Below are 22095 nucleotides of genomic sequence, written 5' to 3'. Positions count from 1 at the left end.
TCTTTAAATAACTTGATGACTCAATAGGTAAATAATTTGCACACAGACAAATGCTAAATTTATATTTCCTGCTCGTAACATTTTCCAGCTTATATTGTTATTTTTTCCTTTCCCCCTTGAAAAATGTTGTACCATGGTCCTGCTGTATTATAAATAAAAACTTACAAAATCAAAAAAGCAGGTCTTTTCCTATAGGAATGTTTTAATCTAAACAAAAAAAGTAAAATGGTAAAATGTACAAAAAATTATCTTTTCGTCTTGTCTAATTCCTTATGTAGCCTTGCACACAAAATCACAGGACATCTGCGAAGCTAAAAGATGTGCTATACTTAAAATGCCAAATAAATAAGACATAAATTTAAAAAAAAAGTTATTGATTGGTGAATAAAGATACGGTAAATATAATCTTACTCTCAGTGTCTGGAACGCTTGAAGTGATGGAACTGCTCGTTGACGTCAGTGTTGTGACTGACGGCGGCCTAACAGGAAACGACTCCCCTGCAACAGTTCACACCCCACACCACATTTCACCACTACCCCAACATAGAAAAAAAAAATCATTGAGAAAATGTACAGAACTTAATTACTTTTTCTTTGAATTACAGTTTTTGTGTTTACTTTCACAGAAAAATTACTTTCATATTTGCACAGTAATAAAATTATTAAAAAATATACTAGGCCTGTGTGAATATTAGTTCTTTTAGTTAGAATCAAATATGAAAATCAAATGATTCTCAAATTCAAATATTGAATTTGAATAGATAAAATGAGAATTTGAATTCCACTGGCATTTTTTTTTCACATAATGTATTAAATACGTAGGGAAAGGAAAAAAAATTAAATAAGTAGGGTAGTTAGTGGCTTCTGGGAAATTATGACAATCTGACTGAAGTGAAAGGTTGGTCAGGTACATAAATTTTACGTGAAATGTTTGTTTGATTTAAAAAAAATTTTAAGGAAAAATTTTTTTTATACAGCTAACTTAACCAAACCAATCTTTTATTTCAGTTTGTTTGCCTCATTTTACAGAACCAGCTACTTTACATATTGATCCTGAAAGTTTCCACAAACCGTAAAATCTGATCCTTTTTATGAAAAACTTTTTTAATGCTTTATTTACAAAAATAGTGATTAAATGAGCTCACATGTACCCTTGTTATTCACACTTTTCATTTTTAACGGCAGCCAGGTAAACTATATTATAGTTCCACAACATTACTCTGTCTAGTGATGAGTTAACAACATTTCATAGCCTGCACTCTTTCGTGGTGTGTTCTATATTAATAGTTCTGCATTAGTTCCAGCTCACATTCGGGTGTTGGTTTTCGTTTTTATATTTAAAGTTTAACAAAATGTGTTTGTTGCACGACTTATTAGCTGTTGAATCATAGAAAATGTGTGCATTTTTCTGTAAAGCATCTTAAACTTTAAGTCTATTAAAATATATTTGTACAAAGAGTGTAAATTTTCTAGTTTATAAGTGTTGCAATTATTGAATATAAAATAATGATGCTACATTATATGCAACTTTTATTACTTTAGGAACTAACTTTGTTCCTTTATTTATGACAAATTAAATCTAGGACAGAATGACAAGGCTTTGAAAAATTTTTGTTGTTACATTTATCTGTTGTAAGTAATGCTTCATCATCATGTCATACTTCACCAATATGGTCTTAAAAAAATGGTTTTGGGCCTAAAAGATTTAGAAAAAAATCATGCCAACCACCTCTCACCCAAAAAAATAAGAGCTTTCTGTACCCAAGGTGGACGATGTTTGCACTTATGAAAACAAGACTAGTTTTTTCAGTTTTAAACATACAACAAACTATTATTTATTTACATTGTCTTGCATACCAGTAGTTAAGAAATAAAAAGTCTTTGACCATAGACTATGTAATTTCATGAATTAAAAAAAGTGAATGAATAGCTGCAATGATGTATAAATAAATATTCAAGATCAATTTAGTAGTATGTTACACAGAGGTAACTTACTTGCTGAATTTATATATAACAATACAGACTGGAAAATCAAAATAAAAAAAAGGTAAATAACACTGTTGGAATCTATAAGACATTTACTTTAAAAGTACTTGTAACAAAATACATTTAAAATACAGTTTATGTGACTGCCATAAGTAACCAAAATGTTTGAATAACTTAAGTATGAAGTGTAAATATGAGTTCTTTCATCACTATTTTGTAAACAAGGTTGTTTTTTCTAAAATTTTGTACAATGGAATTTATTTTGTCTTATTTTGGAGCTAGAAATTTTTCCATCGTTAAACAATGTTTAATTAACAAAATTATAATGAAAAAGTTGTAAACATATTTTTATTCAAAAATTATCTTAAAAATTTACCTCTAATTGCAGCAGTATGGGCTACCCAGGCACCAGGGTCTATAGGCCTTACTGGTTCCGTTCGAGGTATGGTGAAGTAACCCTTAGGATTTGGATCCCAACATTTGGCAACCACTAGTTTTATGGGTCTGAAAAAAAAAATAGAAGAAAAATTACATGACCAAGAAACTCAGTATTGCTTTCATACTTGAAGTGAATCATATGTGAACACCTCAATAGTAATAGAGACATCAAAAGCATCTAATCCCTTAGAAAATAAGTAACTACGATATGGATTAGCATTGATTACACAGGCAAACAAAAAAAAACTTTTTTGGTGCCTAAGATTTTGCAACTGATTTTAGCTATACTTGGGGTGCTGAATCTAACACCGTTTTTCTGTTTCCTAAAGGCCTACTCCAGGTGACCGACTGAGTAACGTAAGAATTTCAGTTTTTTTAGGACATTTCAAATGAAACTATATGACTTGTATTCTAGACCAGGTCACGTGGTGCCTTGGTCTGCAATTAAGCCGGAGGAATTGCCGTTGGCATATTTATAGTTTACTATGTAAGGAGTTTGGTTAAATGTTCCACGGAGTGTGTATCTGCAGAAATAAAACCCTCTTACCAGAATCGTGAGGACTTTGTCTACTGACCACGTGCACCCCTTTATACGGACAGAGGCGTGTGGGACGCCTAAAGAGCCCACTGGCGATCACCCTCTGAAAGCGGGCTGGTAGGATATGTTTTAACACAGTACATAGGGAATCAAGCATAGCACCCACAAGGGCCACATCATGACCCAGGGACAGAGTTGCAAGCCAGGTCCACGTGCCCGTATAGCAGTCAACATAAACATTACTTCATCAATACAGTATACCGCTTTAAATTTTTCTATAGCTCTCAAACAAGTGAATTTATATTCCTTATATAAATTTAAGGACTCCCTTAAACATAATGAAAATGCATTAGCAAACTACAACTAAACTGACTATTACAAGAATAAGCACTCACCCTGGCTTTTGGACAACTTCTCTCAGAACTCTGACAGCTTCATCATTCGACATGTTTTCAAAATTAATATCATTTACTTGCAAAATCATGTCTCCAGGTTCAATACGACCATCAAGAGCCACAGCACCTCTAAAAAGAATAATAACAATATAACTTAGCAAAATATCTGTCCACACAGAGTAGCACATTTGAGGAACACACAAACAAATGATAACTCTCTAAAGCCAAAAACATAAAACACTTCAAAACCAATCAACAAAAACTCTAAACGCTAAAACATATAACACTTCAAAAAGTCAAAATTATTGACATGCAGATAACTGGAATAATGTCAAGTGCTGACAGTTCAAGCAGGGTTAATACAGGCATCAAGTATCATACAGTATACTCTATGATTAACATCGCTACTCAGTAAAATAACTTATACCCTACATCATAGAGTATTTAAATGTATTGGAAGTGTACTCATTAAAAAAATTAAATAACAGCAATTAAAGAAATGATTATGATCTCCTTATATGGACAATGTATTTTCCTATACTATAATTACAAATCATATTTGTGTTAATAATGTTAAAATAAATATAAGGCGATACTGGTGTAGGCCCGTACAGACTGCAGGGGAATTCAGCACTACTAAAGACATGCCAAAATAAGGAGTTGGATTCAAACCAATGTAACATGTATTCCCTGTTATAGACTTTGTTATTGTTAAATTTTATAAGAATAAAGTAAACTTCTGATGAGAGCCATAGACTTCAGAGTGGAAGATAAACTTTACAAATTTAAGTACTGTTTTCTTTGAGACTAACTCAGTTCAGAGCCTTTAATATCAGAAATTTAATGTTTTAAAGTTTTATGTTTTAAAATGCCAAGCAAATTTTAATGTTTTAAAGTTTTATGTTTTAAAATGCCAAGCAAATTTTATTTAAGTAAAACCATTGGTGACTGGTTCATAATAAATGCTTGCATTACGTTTTATATACCTGTAAATAATCAATTTGATATTTGTTCAGGCCCTACTTATGTGTTCTTCCAAGAAGGTGAGTACTGATAGGGGTTGTGTTTAGTGTCAATGAGATGGAATTTAGTGTAATATTGTCTTGTTGAATAAATGTTAATACCACTACTTGCAATATTTTACATTTGTTTGTAAAAACCCCAAATGTTTAAAATAGAGAACTGTTCTAATCAAAAATTCCTATATTCCCGAACAATAAATCTTTATTATAGGTTTGCCTGCCCACTCACTAACTACATCTTAGCTTCTGAAGATGACTGCACAAAGGCATGCCGAAATGTTGCATATATCATTATTTTCACAGATGTGGCACTGAAGGCAGGAAAGCAAAGATGAAGTTCCTAAACAATAACAAATTTTATAAATATTTTATTTAAAAAATTATAATTAAAACTCAAAATTAACTTTACCATGGACTATATCCACAGTTATTACTTTCCTCCACTGTTAATACACAGCTGAGTAGAATCAGACACTCAGTTTATTACTGTATTTACCAGAATAAAGACCAAGGTTTTTATTCCGAAAAACCGTTCACGAAAACATACGTAGGCTCGGAACTGTGCACCAAGAAAAACCGAAGGAGAATTAACTAAAAAAAAAACTTGTGTAAATATACTTTACCACCTATTGTAGAGTTAATTTAATTCTAGTATTGATTTGTGTCTTGAATCACCTGTAATACATTGAAGAAAAATTAATTTCCATGAACAAATATAATTTTTTGTACCCCCAATGGGAAAAATAAATGTAAACAGAATATTTGGTTGGAACATGAACAATAAACATAGAAAATATATGGCCAACAAATCTAGGTGTGTTCTATTACTTTCACCTGCCAACAAGTCTGAAAGAAAAAAGAAAAGAAAAAACAAGTTGAGCCATAAGTTTTCCTAATATGGTACCAAAATGGAATGTATCCTATGTATTTATTTCTTATGTTGGTATTCTTGTCTATGCTTCGAAATATTTCCCTTTCAAAATGTAACGTTAATCTTATTTGCATGATTGACACGTTGCGCTAATCGGAATTTTTTGTTGTAGTTTTTTGGAAGATTTAAAATTACCTACCTGTTATAGGTGATGACAAAAAATGGCACATCTGCATTTCAGTTTAAAAAAAAAAAAGAATGAAACACTCCTAAAAGTAAATAAATCCCCAAGTTGGCAGTGAGGATATAGAAAAATGAGTGGATTAAAGTGATACTGATGTGGAGGGACATTAAAATGTAGGGGTTGGCCTAAATCCAGGTAGATACGGTAAGTGGGTACAATGCAGAGTCACAACAGCTGCAATATAAAACCAGTGGTTGCTAGAGCGCAACCACTAGCAGCACTCGTAATTCATGAAACAGTCAGCTCACAGTACGTGCAAACCCTCATTCACACTGAAGGGCACACTGTTCTAAGCTGCTCTATGCACATCAGTATGATCAAATGGCCTGCCTTTAATTTTAAATATGGTACATCAGCAGGTTTAGAAGTGCCCAAGTTCTTTGGTTTAACTACAAACACAATCTTAAGAATTGTCAATAGTTTTGTAATTTAGGTTAAATAATTTTCACTGCAACCTAACATACTAATTTTTAATGGCATGAATTAATCTAATGTGTTTTGAAAACATTTTATGGTATCGCTTAGCGTTGAAATGAAAAATTTGTTCATTAAAAAAGATTTGAGATGTTTTTGTTATACTATTTATATACAATGTAACGTGTGAAAAATACGTCGAGGCAAGTACCAGCCTGATGAATGTCAATATTAAAATTTTAACACTTAATTAATAAAATAACAGCAGTGATGGATTACTAAGCAAACATGTTTAATTATTTTATGAGCTAAAAGGTTTTCTTAAGGTAGTTCTGTTTCCATAAAATGCATTTCTTCATTACTCCATTTTGTCTCATTTCATGCACTCCTCAAGAGGGCCAGAACGACAGTTTTGCCCCTCAGTTAGGGCAGCCAGTTCCTTACAGCTTGTGCCTAATCTCCACCTCAGACAGGGAAAAAAAGTAAGTGATATTGAGGCTCAGTTTCACACATGGTTTTTCATTATTTCTTCGCTATTTTTAAAAAGTCACACTCCGGTAAATTTATCTTGACCGCTATGAACATTTTATGCTATGTTACAAATTTCATCATGAAACATTTGCTGTGTTTTCTAATTGTGGTTAAATGTCACACAAGGCTTCACAATTATAACCACTTGCATGCACACAAATAACATTTTGAAATAACTCTTGGCAAAATATGCGGTTAAACAACAACTGCAAACAAACCTACGTAAATATGAAATAACCATGAAATAGAATGTGAGCTCAAGCCTTTAGATCAATGAACTTTGCAAATGGCTTAGTTATGTTCTTGTAAATCAATTTATAGTAAAAATCACACTCTTTAATAACATGAAAAGAACAATTGTGTATAGTTACCCCTTCATTATAGAACCCACGTAGATTCCTCCATCACCGCCTTTGTTACTCTGGCCTACTATGCTAATCCCCAAGAAGTTGACAGTGTCCATGTTGAGAGTAACTGTAATAATGTTGAGTGACATGGTAGAGTCCGTGATGGAGGAAAACGAAGAAGTGCGCGACATGGCCGGTGGAGCGCGGTGGCGTCGTCTTCGCTGAGGCCGCCGCCTGGTGAGATGCAGGTGAGAAACACTGCTGTGATCTACACACAACAAAAAAATTGCACCCACAATTAAAAATATTTACAAAACTAAACACATACAGTATCTAATTATTATTTCAAGATAACAGATATATGTTCTTAAAAATTATAAAACATATTTCTTAATACAATAACATGAAATATGGGTAACCATAGTGCACCTGTCAGTTGGGTATTCACTTAAAAGTACTCTTTGTTTACTATTGTAATGAATTTACGAATACAAAGCAACTGCAAGAGCATGTTTGATTACATAAAAAAAAAGTTACACCACAACATTTATATTGTAGGCAATAATGATAGAGAAGCTGTTTAAAAAATGCAATGTACAAATAGGGTGACTGAAACTTAATTCGTTCTTTAAATGATTCATGCAATTGGGAATTTTGATTTAATACAATTTCTTGGGCATACGCCATTGCATTTTTGCACTGTTTTTCATGGGAAAATATCATAAATGCAAAATAAGAAATAAAATGAAAATATAAACCCACAGAAAACAAGCCTAAATCAGCTGATGTCAACCAAACCCAACGATGAACCTAAACAGGTATTATGGACAACACAATGGTAGCAGCACAGACAAACACAATCAAACTTAAGTATCAGACAACACAATAATTCCATGGAAAGAAATTAGTCATGAAAAAATAACAACACAGACGAACACAGAGCCAGTTTCAATAATAACAGTAAATGGAGACAGACAACAAAACCTAGACAATGCAGCAAATATACAAACACTATGATGAAGATCAATAGATATTATGACAACACAGCGATGACAACACTGATGAACATAGTAGCATTCCTACCACAAAACAGTTGCGACGTTTCGGGATCTGGCATTTATTCCTGTTACCAGGCACAAACACATATGTCGGACACTGGAAACGTCGCAAATGTTTTGTCATAGAGAACCTACTGTGTTCATTGATGTTGTCCATAATATCTGTGTATTTTCATCATTTCTGTATATTTGCTTCATTGTCCAGGTTTTGTTGTTTGTCTGCATTTAATGTTATTGTTGAAACTGTCTCACAATTGTTAACCCTGTAACGTTGCAAGACCCCTGCCGTCCTAGCTAAATATTTTTCTTTTAAACTGTTTTCATGTAAACATTTCTTAAAAAGTCTTGCTAAGAATATTTTTACAGTTTTTATGTAATTTAGGGTAGATATTTGCACTTGCTGTGTGTTTTAAGAGTGTACTTTGTATTTTAACAGACATTTTAAATCATTACTATTTTTTATGTAATTGTTCACAAATAAGTCGTTTTACTGGATTTTTGCCTGTTTTGGCCTACTTTTTCAGGTTTTTCTAAATAAATTTAATTTTGTCAAGTAATTTGTATTATGATTGCTGTTACCTAATGTTCTATAACAATGGACTTGGTGTGGGATGTATTAGAAAGAGGCAGGTATAAGAGACCTGCGAGTGCAAGTGAGATAGAAACGGTGATTCCCCACCAAGAAGAAATGATATCTCGTCACTGCGTGGGAACTGAAGGAGAACTACTCTCCCACAGTGTTAGAGAGAGAAGGAGAAAGTGAATCCCCTGTTTCTATGTGTGGAAATGGTTTTCAGTGTATATGTTCTGTGTTCTGATTGGCTTGTAATTGTTAGTGTGAATGAAGAGTGTATGTGATTGGTCGGTAAGGTCATGTGACTGTCCTTCCTGCGTGGAGGAACCAGTGCCATGATCTCGTCAGTCGTCTGTCGATCGCCGCACCAGGAGGGCGCGTTCAATGGCTTTTCACAAAATATGTAGTAATTGAGAAGGATAAATTTAACATCGGTAGCTCGAGCCATGCCGAAGATAGTAATTTAATCATTTGTTGGGTTTGGAACTTTTTGGACAGTTTTAATTAGAAATAGCGGCTACCGACGTCGGCGTATTGCCCATGGCGAAATCCGTTTTCGCCGGGTGCGGCCACGTTTGAGGCCGCACTGATTTCACGTACTTACAGTAAGATGTTACTGAAGGACTTAACCTACGTTATTTTTAGTTAATTCTCATCGCCCGAGCTGCGAGAAATTCTCGACAGGCGGATGTACGAGTTGAATGAGTGAGAAAAATTTTGAAAGTGATTGGATTCGTCTGAGCAACATTCTATTTTGAAAAATAAAACAAAAACTACCATTGGCGCTTACATCTTTTTATTTTGTATATAACGAACCGTTATAACCCACTGTGTTCATGTGTGCTCTTATTATTTTTTATTTTTAATGACTAAATTCTTCCACGGAATTCTTCTACTTCTGATATTTAAGATTGAATGGTTCGTCAGTACTGTCATCATGTTGTCCATAATACCTGTTTAGGTTCATCGTAGGGTTTACCTGTTTGACATCAACTGATTTAGGCTTTTTTTCTGAGAGTTTATGTTTTCATTTTATATCTTATTTTGCATTTATGAATTTTTGCCATGACAAACAGTGCCAAACTGCAAGCTGAATATTATATATAAACATAAGTTTGCAATTTTTTGAGCAACTTAATTGTGGGAGCTGCCACATCAGTGCGGCCCTGGAAAGTTTATTCATTGGACTGTATTTGGTAACATTTTTGGTCAAGCTATATTAGGGTGGCCAGACAAAATCTCAAATGAAATTCCCAGACATTTCCAGGTTTTCCCTAACCAGATTATAATTTTCCCTGACCCTTATTTTGCAGTGTTATGCTAATTCACTTTTGAATACTAATCAACGTTTTTTTTTCAAACTGCAAGTATTAAATAGACAAATGAGTAAACAAAGATTGAACTTAATTTTATTCATGATGGGGCAATATAAATAAGATATGTATTTCTAGTTGTTTATTATCCATGTACAAAACTCACCAAGAGTAAAAACATTATGAGATTATGTAAGTAACCCAAATTAATTGTAGAAGACAATTAAGTTACCAAAATAAAATGCAGAAATACTACAGGAGAGGCATTTCACTGCAAAAATAACAAAAACTCCAAAATGCTTCATTTTTTACTTCATGGCATATTTTCAAATTATTATCACAGAGGACATTGTGATACTACAAGTAGTTAACCAGTAATTGACCATTTAAAGAGTGGTTATGTTAGGTACATTAATCAAGAGTAAAATTGTGAGAATGGTTGGTTAGTGGTTAGGTTAGCTTCATTATAAACACTTAATAGTGTTATTTGATGGTTATCTTCATTAAAAACACTATAAAATAGTAAAGATGTTTGGTTAGTTTAAGGAAGTGGAAACATTGGACATGTATACACGTTATTTTTACTATTAGTATTTCATACATCTGTATTTATTTTAATCTTAAATATGTTAAATTGTCAATTTATGTTGTTATATTATTGAGTTTGTGTATTTGAGTGACCCATATATGTTTTATCTAGAAGTTTCCATTTTGATTCTTTGGTTTTCGTTTCTCTACATATTATTTCTTGTTCGATTAAGTATTCTGTTTTTAGCTATGCTATGCATCATTTCACATTTAATTACATTCATCTACACATTTGCTAAGGTTGCCAAGTAGGAATTTCTCTATCTTCAATAGTTTCTCTTAAGATGGTTGTTCCTTGGCCAGCGAATGAAATTGAATAGTTATTTTCTTCAATAATCAGAAAAAATAAATATAATGTCGAGTCTAGACTTCGGACGTAGCAAGACATCTCCCGCGCGTGTGGTGGCCCGAATGGTCCAGGGATCCCGCATTGAGGTCTAGAAGATGCGCGACGACCATGATTTTAACTAAATTTTATCTAGAGTCCAAGTCTCGGACATCTGAATTGCATTTTAATCAGATTTAGGTAGTCGTCACGATCCTATTGTACAACCGCGTCGTGCGAAAGACGATGTTAAGTGCCTTAAGAATTATTCAGACCTGAGACTTTCCCTGATGTCATCATTTGTGAGATAAATCTTATTTTAGGAGTTTTGAACCAATTTGAAGAAAGACAGCAGTGTTCTAGGCTACAGTTTCTTACTTAAGTCATAGTCATAGACACCTTCCTAGCTTTGTTTCAGATATCCTGAATCACTGAGGGACAGGTCCAGAAGTCCTGAACTCCAAGAATCTTCTGTTCTACTCTCTGAGTTAAGCAACCTAAACATACTCTGAAATTGAGTGAAACACTAGAGGCAGATAGTCACTAAGGTCATATTGAGCTGTTATCATCAAGATAGTTTAGCTGAATACTTGGGTCATTCCGTAAACTAACATAAGTTGTAGAACTATTAAAATAAAACTTTCAGTTAAAGTAATTACTTATACTAGTTATTTTAAAACTAATCCGTTATAAACTGCAAAGATTGTTTTTAGATGCATGCATATTATATGTATTAATGGCATTCAGAATATATTGTTACGAACATGAGCAGGGCCTCGGCGCGCGCAGGTTAGGAGCTGGCTGGCGGCCCCACACGGCCACTGGCGTCACGTTGCCACCACAACGTGAGACGTGCCGCGCGCGTCTGGTGGATTACATGGGTCGCCGCTTCCCCTCCCTCCTGCCCACCACTCCCCGCGCGGCACTCTGTCTCGGTGCTGTTATCGGACACCTTACAGCTGGGGAGTTACGCGAGCCGCCGAAGCGTGTCACGAGATTTCTGGCATTGGGTCGGCACGGAATGACGCGACTGGCCCCAGCCGCGCTCGCGACTTCTAGAAGTGGCGCCTAGGCCTATATAAGCCCAGGACGCCGGCCTCCAAGGCAGTTGAGAGTGGAGTTTTCCGGGCGATAGTGCCGCGGGTGCGGCGGAGTTCCTCGGCGAGAGAGTTTCTCTGCGATAGTTGGGTGCGAGAGTGCCACGGGTACAGCAAGAGTCCCGAGCGAAGCGTCGAACGGATCCTCGATGAAGGAAAGTGCGAAGGGGGCGGTGAAGTCCCGCAGCGGAGACCCACGAGGGGTGCTGCGGCAAGAGTTGCGCCAGAGGTGCGGCCCAGCGAGGTGTGCAGTGTGTAAGAACCAAGTGACTGGAGAATGAATATTTTTTAAGTATAATTGATTATTAGGCGTATTTAGAAGATTATTTGTTAGTGATGTAAATATTGGCAATCAATAAAACTGTGTAATAAAATCTTTAATTAGGCTATCCATTTACGAACCCACGACGATTATTGTTTTAATAATCGTAACAATATATAGAAAACTGAATTAAAACTAACTAAATTCATCTAAGTTTCAACTTTTATTGATTGTTTTATTTGACTACTGAGACCCATGCAAGGCCAAGACCTATTGAAATAATTAACAGGCATTTATCATTGTTTATAGCCTCTTAGCTGGACATTAACACACACACAATTTTCCATTCTAAAAATATCATATCAAGTGATTTGAGAAAATATATTTCCTTAAATTTCTATATACTATTTCCATTTTATTATTCCTATATTTCCACCACATAAGCTACATTATATTGGTGATTCCTAACCAATAGTTCAAACAATATTTCAGGACTTTTACTGTAGATAAATTAACTGATAATTTTCACAATAACACAGTATTTGTAATATGTAACCTAACTTCACCACTTATATCACAACACCCTCTTAAAGAAGATTGTAAAACATGTCAAGAATGCTATTCAGAGTTTTGTAATTAAAATTTTTTACAGAAAAGTGGCTCTTCTTTAGAATTACTCGAATAAGCCTCGTACCCCTTCTATTTAGACCATAACCAAAAATATTTGATTAAAATAAGCCTCACATCATACTTAAACATAGATCTTAGAATCATATTTCAACTTTCTATCCTTTTTTTTATTTCGGGCTTTCATAATCATTTCAAATTATAACATGCCTTAAAAGTTTCCCTGTAAAAATAATAAAGCATGCTCGGTACCATTTTAGATGTCTACCAGTTATTTTTTTTCACAATATATTCCTGCCACAAGAATGCTGTTAAAAGTTTCGATAATTCCATTAAAATTCTTGAAGCAAATTACAGATATTAGGTAGAAAATATTTTACTTATATATTAACTGTGAATGATATATTTAAATTAAAGAGAGGAAACAAATGGTAATGAATGAAAAATAATAAGTACAGTGCCGACCGAAGATGTTTTGTTTACTGCAGTAAAGTACCATTAAAAGTTCGGCCACAAATTTATTTTTTCCCTCCAGTCACATACGCTGACTTTCTTCCCATAACATTATTTCCTTTCGCTCATCAATTTTTATCATTTTAGGGGTTTTCAGCTGCCGCGCCGTAGATAATCGCAAAACTGCAAACCTTCTGTAATCATTGCAACTCTTTTTTCACAAATATATGCACTTTCAAACCATATGCAGGATGTCTGTTGTTATTTAACAAACGGCAGGTTAACCAACAATGGAGCTTGAAGGAACTTTAGCGCGTTGCCTTGCCGCATTGTCAAGTTTTGAATAAGCCTCACACCATGCTTTTAAACACACATTTTAAATAAATTATGCTTGGATTATTGGATGAACATGCACACATAATTTTGAAAATTATACAGCTAAGTCACATTTTTATAATGAATAGCCATTGAAGAAATCATTGCAATGCTGAAACAAGCTTATCTCAAAAAATTCCCTTACTTTTTCCCCGTCTGTGGCCACCCTGTATTAAGTGTTGAAATTAGTTGACTTTCACGACATTCGAAAGCTGCCAAAATAGGTAAAGAAAAGTCAAACCATTAGGCAGCATTGCAGCTCTGACACTTTATAGAGAAACGAATTTTAGTCAATCTTTGCCAAGCCTGTCTGTGTGTTTATTATTATTGACTGTCTGTGTGTGTCTACACTCATGTGAAGTTCTATAAATCTGAATTTAATGAAAAATAAGCCATCTTAAATTTCCCAACACATTAATTACAATTTTGCATTAAAATCTAATGGTGAACATAATAAACAATAAAGTGTTCTGAACATTAAAATTAAAAATTATTATGAGAGAAAAAGATACAATAAAAAAAATTCCTAATTATTCTGCTAATATAGAAACAATACTAAATAACTAACTACTTAATTAATAATGAGAAGCATGCATTCACGTTTAATGTTATGGCAGCAAGTGGTGTTATAGTTATTTTACACATTTATGCCAATTTTTACCAATTTTAAATATTTCTTCGACAAATATAATTTTTTAATTTACAAAGTGCTACAGCTTATCATCGCTTCTACCAGCAGTACACAGTAATGCACCGCTCAGAAAAATTATATCTATGTATACCATAATACAATAAATATTGCATAACTGTAAGACTAAATTACGATAAAGAATGTAAAATGTTAATCTTTTGGAGATTTTATTTGTTAGAAGGCGAACGTAGCAGTGCAAGAAGGAACAAAATACTGAGGTTAGTTTTGAAGCCTGTAGAATGTTATTGAGATCAAAATTAGTTACCTTGTTACTGGAGGCTTGGTGTACAAGTGGAACAAAATAATGAGGTTAGTTTTAAAGCTTGTAGAATGTTATTCAGATCAAAATTATTTATCTTGTTACTGGAGGCTTGGTGTACAAGTATAACCTTTATACATTGTATTTCAGGGAACCAACACACCGTTAAGCTGTAGGCGGGCAAACATCATGTACGGTCTTTGCTTTAATGTCAATCTAAGCTCTTAAGTTGGCAGGATGGTAAATAAAATTATAAAAATCAGCACTGCTGCATAAATAACTCATTTGTCCTATCAACTTGTTCCATTATATTAATGATATATTAACTGGTTCAACCTGAAGTCGCACTTTGTTTAAAGACAGAGTCATGATTACAGGCTAATACCACACCAGCAAGTAGTAGTCGATCAAACCCTAGCTGCGGACGGAGGCAGACGTCTTTTCCCTTTGCTCCTGCACCATGCTGACTAACAAGCAAAAATTCACGGAACCGAGGTTGGCTTTCAAGACACTGACACCTAATGACAGCTTTGTCATCAACCTGGTCTTTTCCTTCGGCGAGGAGCCCTGTCATGGAGCAGGCAACTAAGTCACGTCATGACAGGTTGCCTGGAGTTAGGTTCGTGCGCAAGTACGAGCCCCTCATACCGGCCCGCATGAGAGCTCCAGTGTTCATCGAGGTGGTAATGGGAAGGCACCTGCGGAGACAGTCTGCACTTGCTGCCAGAGAATAGCAGCTGCCTGAAGGCCCCTGTACTGGAGTCCCTCCCTGATAACCCTTACATCATTTTGCAGGTCCATATGTGGAGTGTGGATTGCTCGCAATTTCACTATGAAGATCCACAGCCAAGCAGCATGAGTGGCTGCAGACCCTATCCGGTATGTCTCGTGGGACATCTACGAGGCTGTCCTGGCATGCGAGGCAGCCACCTCGCCTGCCCTGGAGCTGAAGGGAAGCAGCACCCAGACACGCCCACAGTCAGCCATCCCGGAGGAGGGCTGCAGCGGGGGTACCCAAAGTACCGCTGCCCCCACCAGTGTCCTGTGCTGACAGACTGCCCCTTCCAAGATGAAAGAGGCAGTTCCAGCCATGAAGACAACTGGACAAACAGCACGCTGAAGGTGTGCAGCAACAGCGGTCTCACAAAAGGGGGGAACCCTGGCACTTTTATGTCCTTCAGAACAGCAGTGGGGCTAAGCTACCTGCTGATGACATAACTGCTGCCCTGCAGGATGCTGGGAAACTCCAGATTTAAGTATTGGAGCATCACCAGCCGGTCACAAGGGACCCTATCGGCCTCTACTGAGTGGCCTACAAGTTCCTCCAAGAGGCCGGGATAATCATCAAGGGTGCATACCTCAAGGCAGAAGCATAGCACATTAAGTAGCAGCATCCAGCAAGCAGGGCAATGCCCCGAACTGCACTACACGTCGGCCAAGGGAGTGGTGGAGCTGGCAGTACTACCCCGCCTGCCTAGGTACACATGGACCCAGTCGTGGGTCGAGGGAATTCGTTCCCTCCGCAGACCTTTCTCCAGCTTCCGGTAAGGGAGGGAGGGAGGGAGGAAGTGGCTCACGTTTTTTTGGAATCTCTCAGTATAAACAACACCCCACACAAACACTAAAAGCAATATTAATAAGTGCCATATATTTACAAAATAACTAAAAATCTGCACACTGTGCAGCTACCTTCCTGTGCAGATAGCTAAATAATATCAATGCCCGCAAATTATATAATTCTAACACATAAAATTTAAAGTTATCCAAAACATTTACACTCCAAATCAACACCCAGTAAATTAAAAATAAACTCCCCTGCCCCCTTTTGGTCTTTCAAACTTATGCTATGGCTGAGACCTCAAATATAAAGTTAAACATACTACATAGCAGCCCTACTAGCCTTTAACACAAAATTAACAAAACCTAGCTTTAATAAATTAAATACTGGAGGTTAGGGTACTGGTACTCCCGGTGGGCTCCATGGTTTGATGCCCCAGTCTGGTACTCAGCCTAGGAGTCCGCAATGGCTGTGATAATAGCCCAGTGACAGCCAGCAATGAAATGCCCGGGTCTACTTCATTAAGCAACTACTGTGAGCCAGCAAGTAGTACATCACAATTACAACACAATTTGCTTTATTTTATACATGCTGGTAACAATGTGTACTTAAACTGCAATTATTTATAAACGTTAAAAAAATCTTTAACACGTAAACAAAAAACATGTACACAAACCAAGGAAAAAGATTCAATAGAACCAAAAGATACAGGAGAAGCACTTCTCAGTGAAATGGTTACTGGCCATGAACAAAAAACCAGACAACTTAAAATTGTATAGCTTTCAGCATCTGGCAACTTGTATTCACTTATTTTATTATTTAAGCATATTACCTTTGATGAAGATGCAGTGTTTTTAAACAACAGATGATAAGATGAATAAAACCCAACAGCCATTAGAAAAATCATTATGCTGATATTTTTCATGGTTTTCTTGCCATTTTTGCACCAAAATTATCATATAAATAATTTATAAACATAGTTTTCACAGTATTCCCAATGTTTAGAAGCGGATTGCCAGTATGTTTTACGTAAGGAAAAATTCACGTTTTTGATGCCCAAAAAATTCAGCTGAGATCCACATAACATTTTGCATTATCGCCAATCTGATAAATACATGTACCTATTCATGTATGCTCATGTATAACTTTAAAAAAATAAAGTAAAATATTGGTGCATGGACATCACACACATTAGAAGTGAAACTAACACTTCAATAATCCACTTGAACTATAAAAACAAAGATTACGTACAAAAAGTAACAGTATTATGTCAGAAATTTCACTTTGTCTCTGTTGAATGTGTAATTATTCAGTACCAGGTAAATACAATCATAATATTTAGTACAAAATTTTCTTATTGAATTTTAGAATTTTAACAAAACTAAGTAGTATAACTAAATTATTTGAAGTGCAAGTATTCTCCTTTGTTAATAGCGCTCTATACCAGTCAGAAGAATGCATCTTAGTTGACAGAGAGGAAAAACGGGATGGGGAAGGGGGGAAATAATCATGTCTCTGGTTTCAAGGAATAACTGTTTGTTCACAGGATAGAAGCTGCTAGCAATTCATTTATATCTCTTCCAATTGCCAGGGTGCAAAACCGTACAACTTATTGTGAATACAAAATAAATACAATTGTAAAATCTATCATTTATGCATTTTATAATTTTTATTTAAGAGTAAAAAATAGCTTAGCATGATCCTTTCTTTTCTCTTTAATACATGTATGCTCCTGTAAAAGGCAAAGGCGCAAAGATTTTTTTTTGCTCCTTTGTGACAGGCGAACCCTTTTTTTTTTGGTCAGTCAGTCTGAGCTGTCAAATAAACGTCACCGGTGCAGTTACTACCCTAGGGGAGGGAGGAAAGGTAGGTGGACCGGTATCCATTTGGCCGCTGTGTATTAGCTACCCTAAAAACATGTAACAGGATGCCAAGATATCATAATCATATTTCTTACATTTGTGGCCTAATGTTTTTTACCAGATCTACAGAAGTTTATTCAGTCCTATTTTAGAACAAAACAAAACATTGGGCAGGCACTGCTTACGAATAGAGTCTGCATGCCGCATTTAAACTCTCTCAGATCTGGAGTAAACAAATGAGGACATGTAATATATTCACTAAAAATTATAAAAAAAGTTTTCCCCAACAATCTGGATTGAGGAGGCCAGAAAACTGGCAACTTTCACACCACATTGTGCGCTGTTTTACAGATATGTACTGTATTTACCCGCAGAAGAGTCGCCTCCTCATTAAGGTGGCACCTATAATCTGAATCATAAAAATCCAACTTTTTTCGCCATAAGGGTCGCCCTCAAATATGAATCGCACCATATATCTGTTTACAATAGAATACAAGTCAAGTCTTTGTTCCGTGTCTCAGCTCATTGGTGCATAAGACAGCATTGGTGTTAACCCATGCCCACCTTCCTCCCTCTCACTCCTACTGCTGTACGACCCCTCCTAATAACAAAAGACAGCTGTGTATGCCTTCCTGGCTATTGTATTTTTTTAAACTAGTCTTTTTTTCAGACTAGAAAAAAGGCAGCAAGCTATCCTTTCTTGTCAGTTTCTTTTATAAAAACTAGCACGCAGCAAGTTACAGTCAAGAGAGAAATTCTTGCGGGAACTAAAGAATTTAAAAAGCCGGGCTTTGAAATGCGACTTTCAAAACACCAACGATGGCTGTAGTTTTGTTTTAGAATTTTGCATTTGAAAACTGAGGAATCTCACGCAAAAAAAAAAATTATGTTGGTTCACAATTGCATCTTAAAAACCTGTCAAAATACACACGTGGTGATAGACTGCACACACACAAATGGCTGGTTTATTTTTATATTTCCCCTCCTCCAGCCGAACACCAGCCCAGCAAGTCACGTCACTCGCCGGTGCTGGCTGGGCAACTGGCATGGTGGCCAGGCAGATTAGCTTTCCATGCACTGCTCAGATATTTTAACTAAACAATTTAGACTTACTAGCAACATACTTATTAAAAACCAAAACAGGGGTTATATTTTTTTTACCCAGTTATAAATTTGCCATCAGATTCGTACTACACTTTTTCAAAATAAAAATCGGCATAAAATATGCGACCCATAAGCGGGTAAATACTGTATTTATTTGTATTACGTGTGCTGATAGTACTGATATTCCTGTAAAACACAAAAATGTTTGCTGATAGCACTTTGTGTGTTATGGTCCCTGGACAACCGCTTTTGTTTGAAGTGCATAAATTGGGAGGGTGTTAGGGGGTGGGAGGTGAGCTCGGGCCTCCCACCCCCCTCCATATCCTAGGAATCACTTACGACAGGAAGCAGGCAGAGAAGGACCGGCAAAACCAGTGCCGTATTGCTTATGTGCCAAAAACCTGAGATGTGGCACACCAACACTTCCAGTGTTATTTGCCAAGTAGTTTCAAAATTGTGTAACCCATAGAATCAATTTTATTTTACTGATGGCCAATATTGAAAAAAGTGAAAAAGTATGATAATACTGATAACCAATGCCAGCTATCAGGCCATCACTAGTTTAACTTCAATTTCAGAAGCTTAGTATTAAAATTCTAATTTACCTGTTCCCAGAGTTTGCCTGTCAACTGACAAATTAGTAGCTCTGCCTGTAGTAGTGGTGATTCTGCTTGAAGCATCGTCTTCCGACTCTAAAAAGCTTGTGGTCTCCAAGTCCGAACTCAACATCGAAGATGATTCATACCCATGGCCAGGAGGATGTTTTGAATGACCATTGATTCGTAACCCTGAACAGGAACATAATAAAAAAATTTAAATCATACTAATCAAATAACTCTATACACTTATAACATAAAATATATTATTCTATATCATTAAAATAAAATATGTGGTTCTGATTCTGTATTGGATGTTACAAAAGGCACAAGTCAACTTGGTTGTCATAATAAGACCTTAATACCATCCACTAAAAAATTAGTTTTAACATATATATGTTCCCAGGGACAGATCAAGGATTTCTTTCATCCAGGACAAAAATTGTGATTAGTCCCCACATCCCTTTTTTTCACCAAACAGCAATATACATACCAGGCATTTTCTTTTGCAACTGTGTATATTACTTGTCAAAATTTTTAATTAAATTTTATCAAACCAAGTTTACTTTCCAACGTTTGAGTGTAAGTTTTATTTCATGGAAACCTGCATATATAGCAATTATGTAGTTTTCAATGTTCAATGCAAAAAACAAAATATAAAAAAAATCTTAGTTTAATCATGTTCCAATGTTAATTCTTAAAACTTTAAAAATTATTTGACAAAGAACAAAAACTATACTTACTTTTGATATTTGCAACAACCCAGGCAGTCCTCCCTACTTGTTAATAAGTTTATTAAAAACTTAACATGTTGTCGGATCATGCATTGGTAATACTTGGTGCAGTTTTTTGATCTCATGTAAATACCAGTTATTTATTCTTTTTGAGGAGTATTTGTGTTTTTTCTGCATGTTTTATGATCATAATTAACATTGTTACATGCTTTTTAAGTGTTTCTGATGATTGCTTGCTTTTGGGTCATAAGCCAATAAATTAAAGTTATTTGTGTAGTTACATTTCCATATGTGTTCATGTAATATGCTTTTGTAATTTATTGTTGTGGTTCTTTGTTTGAAAGCTGGCTAATGCAATAGTTTGCCAATTGCATAAGCACTGGAGAGAGATTAAGGATGCTTGATTGAGCGTGAAAAAAAGGACTCATGACTTGTTGCCATGAACCAGTATTGGCTGATATTTTTGAGTCTATTTTTGTATTTGGGTGGAAATTACGTCAAATGGGAGTCCTTTTTCATCTTGGAGGACAAAGAAGCCACGCAGTCAGTCAGCATCTGTATGAGGTACCAATAGGTTGCGAGTTGGGGGTGGCTCAGAATTAACATATTATTGTAGAGGTGAAGAATTTTGCAGCTGTGATCCAGGCTATGCCGAACTGAAAACATTTTTGGACATTTAAATTAGAATTTGTTCGACCAGTCAACGATAATAGCCCAAATCAATGGGTAGGACTTCGCCATTGTTCCGAGAACAGAGTTTTTTGGCTTGTACTGTGTGTTGCAAGGAAACAAGGATTTAATTGAGAAAAAATAACTGTCATCTTTCGGTACTTTCTAACAATAAATTTGTTTTTAAGTCAGTGTAGATGTTTTATACGACCAGTTTGTAGTTTTGACAAGAATTTGTTTTCGTGATCGGAAGATGGCGACCATGGTGACTTTTGAATTTTTGTAATGGATAAATAAAATACCTATTGTGAAAATCAGTTTGTGTCCAAGAGACTTATTTAAGAAATCAATCACGACAGTAACATCCATTTCGAACTTAAATATTTTTTCTGTACCCAGAGAATTTCTTCAAGAGTTAATGAATGTGCACTCTAGACCACTGTTGAGCTAGCCGGAGGTCTGGAGTGTTACATATTGTATTACCTAAATCCTATACACTAAAGGTCAAATAAAAAAATTTGTTGGTGCCCAGGGCAAACTGCCCCCTGCTGCCCTCTAGATCCATCCCTGTATGTTCCACATTAAATATATTCTTTGATGCCATAAAAATTAAGTGACTAAAAATATAATGAAATTTGAATAAAAATAACTCACCATCATATTTATTGTATTTATCAAATTTTTCTCCATGCTGTCTAAATCCTTTATGTACATTATGACACCCTAAAATAAAAACAAAGCTAATAAGCAATAACAAAACATAATTTGGTAGAAAAAAACAACAAAAAATAAGTCATCCAAAGTCTAACATTTGAAAAAAAAAAAAAATGCATTTGTTCAAAGAACCTTAGATTCTAAAGAAAGAATCACAAAGCTTTTAAAACCCGAATAAAAAAATGAAATACAGTAGAACCCTGTTATAATGTTCCTGCATATAATGTTTTCCTGCTTATAATGTCATATTTTTAAAGTCCCAATATTTCCCCCATAAGGACAATGTATTTATTTCCTGCATATAACGTTCATAAATAGTGTAATTTCCTGCTTATAATGTTTGCTTTCTAACATTCAATAAATGGGGAAAAAATGTTTTAAAACCAATTATTCCAACACTTACGATAAAGAGTTTCCTTTATGTATGTTTATGTTTACAATCATTGCCAT

The 22095-nt window shown here is 35.3% G+C and overlaps 1 protein-coding gene across 3 annotated transcripts in view; it reads right to left on the bottom strand.

Annotated features, from left to right (window-relative positions):
• The window catches only part of LOC134529592 (segment polarity protein dishevelled homolog DVL-3), an 85933-nt gene that overhangs the window by 43822 nt on the left and 20016 nt on the right, over positions 1-22095 (bottom strand). For 2 of the 3 annotated variants that reach the window (XM_063363844.1, XM_063363842.1), the window contains exons 5-10: positions 21586-21654; positions 19538-19720; positions 6811-7054; positions 3358-3486; positions 2363-2490; positions 412-498 (exon numbers count right to left, since the gene is read on the bottom strand). In XM_063363844.1, the coding sequence (XP_063219914.1) occupies positions 412-498; positions 2363-2490; positions 3358-3486; positions 6811-7054; positions 19538-19720; positions 21586-21654 (840 nt within the window). The remainder of the gene's footprint in view (positions 1-411; positions 499-2362; positions 2491-3357; positions 3487-6810; positions 7055-19537; positions 19721-21585; positions 21655-22095) is intronic. The other variant, XM_063363843.1, reaches the window with a different exon arrangement.

This window comes from Bacillus rossius, chromosome 2 (genome assembly GCF_032445375.1).
Source record: "Bacillus rossius redtenbacheri isolate Brsri chromosome 2, Brsri_v3, whole genome shotgun sequence".
Lineage (NCBI taxonomy): Eukaryota > Metazoa > Arthropoda > Insecta > Phasmatodea > Bacillidae > Bacillus > Bacillus rossius.
Note: the sequence above shows the minus strand (reverse complement) of the source record. Positions and strands in the feature narration are given on the sequence as shown.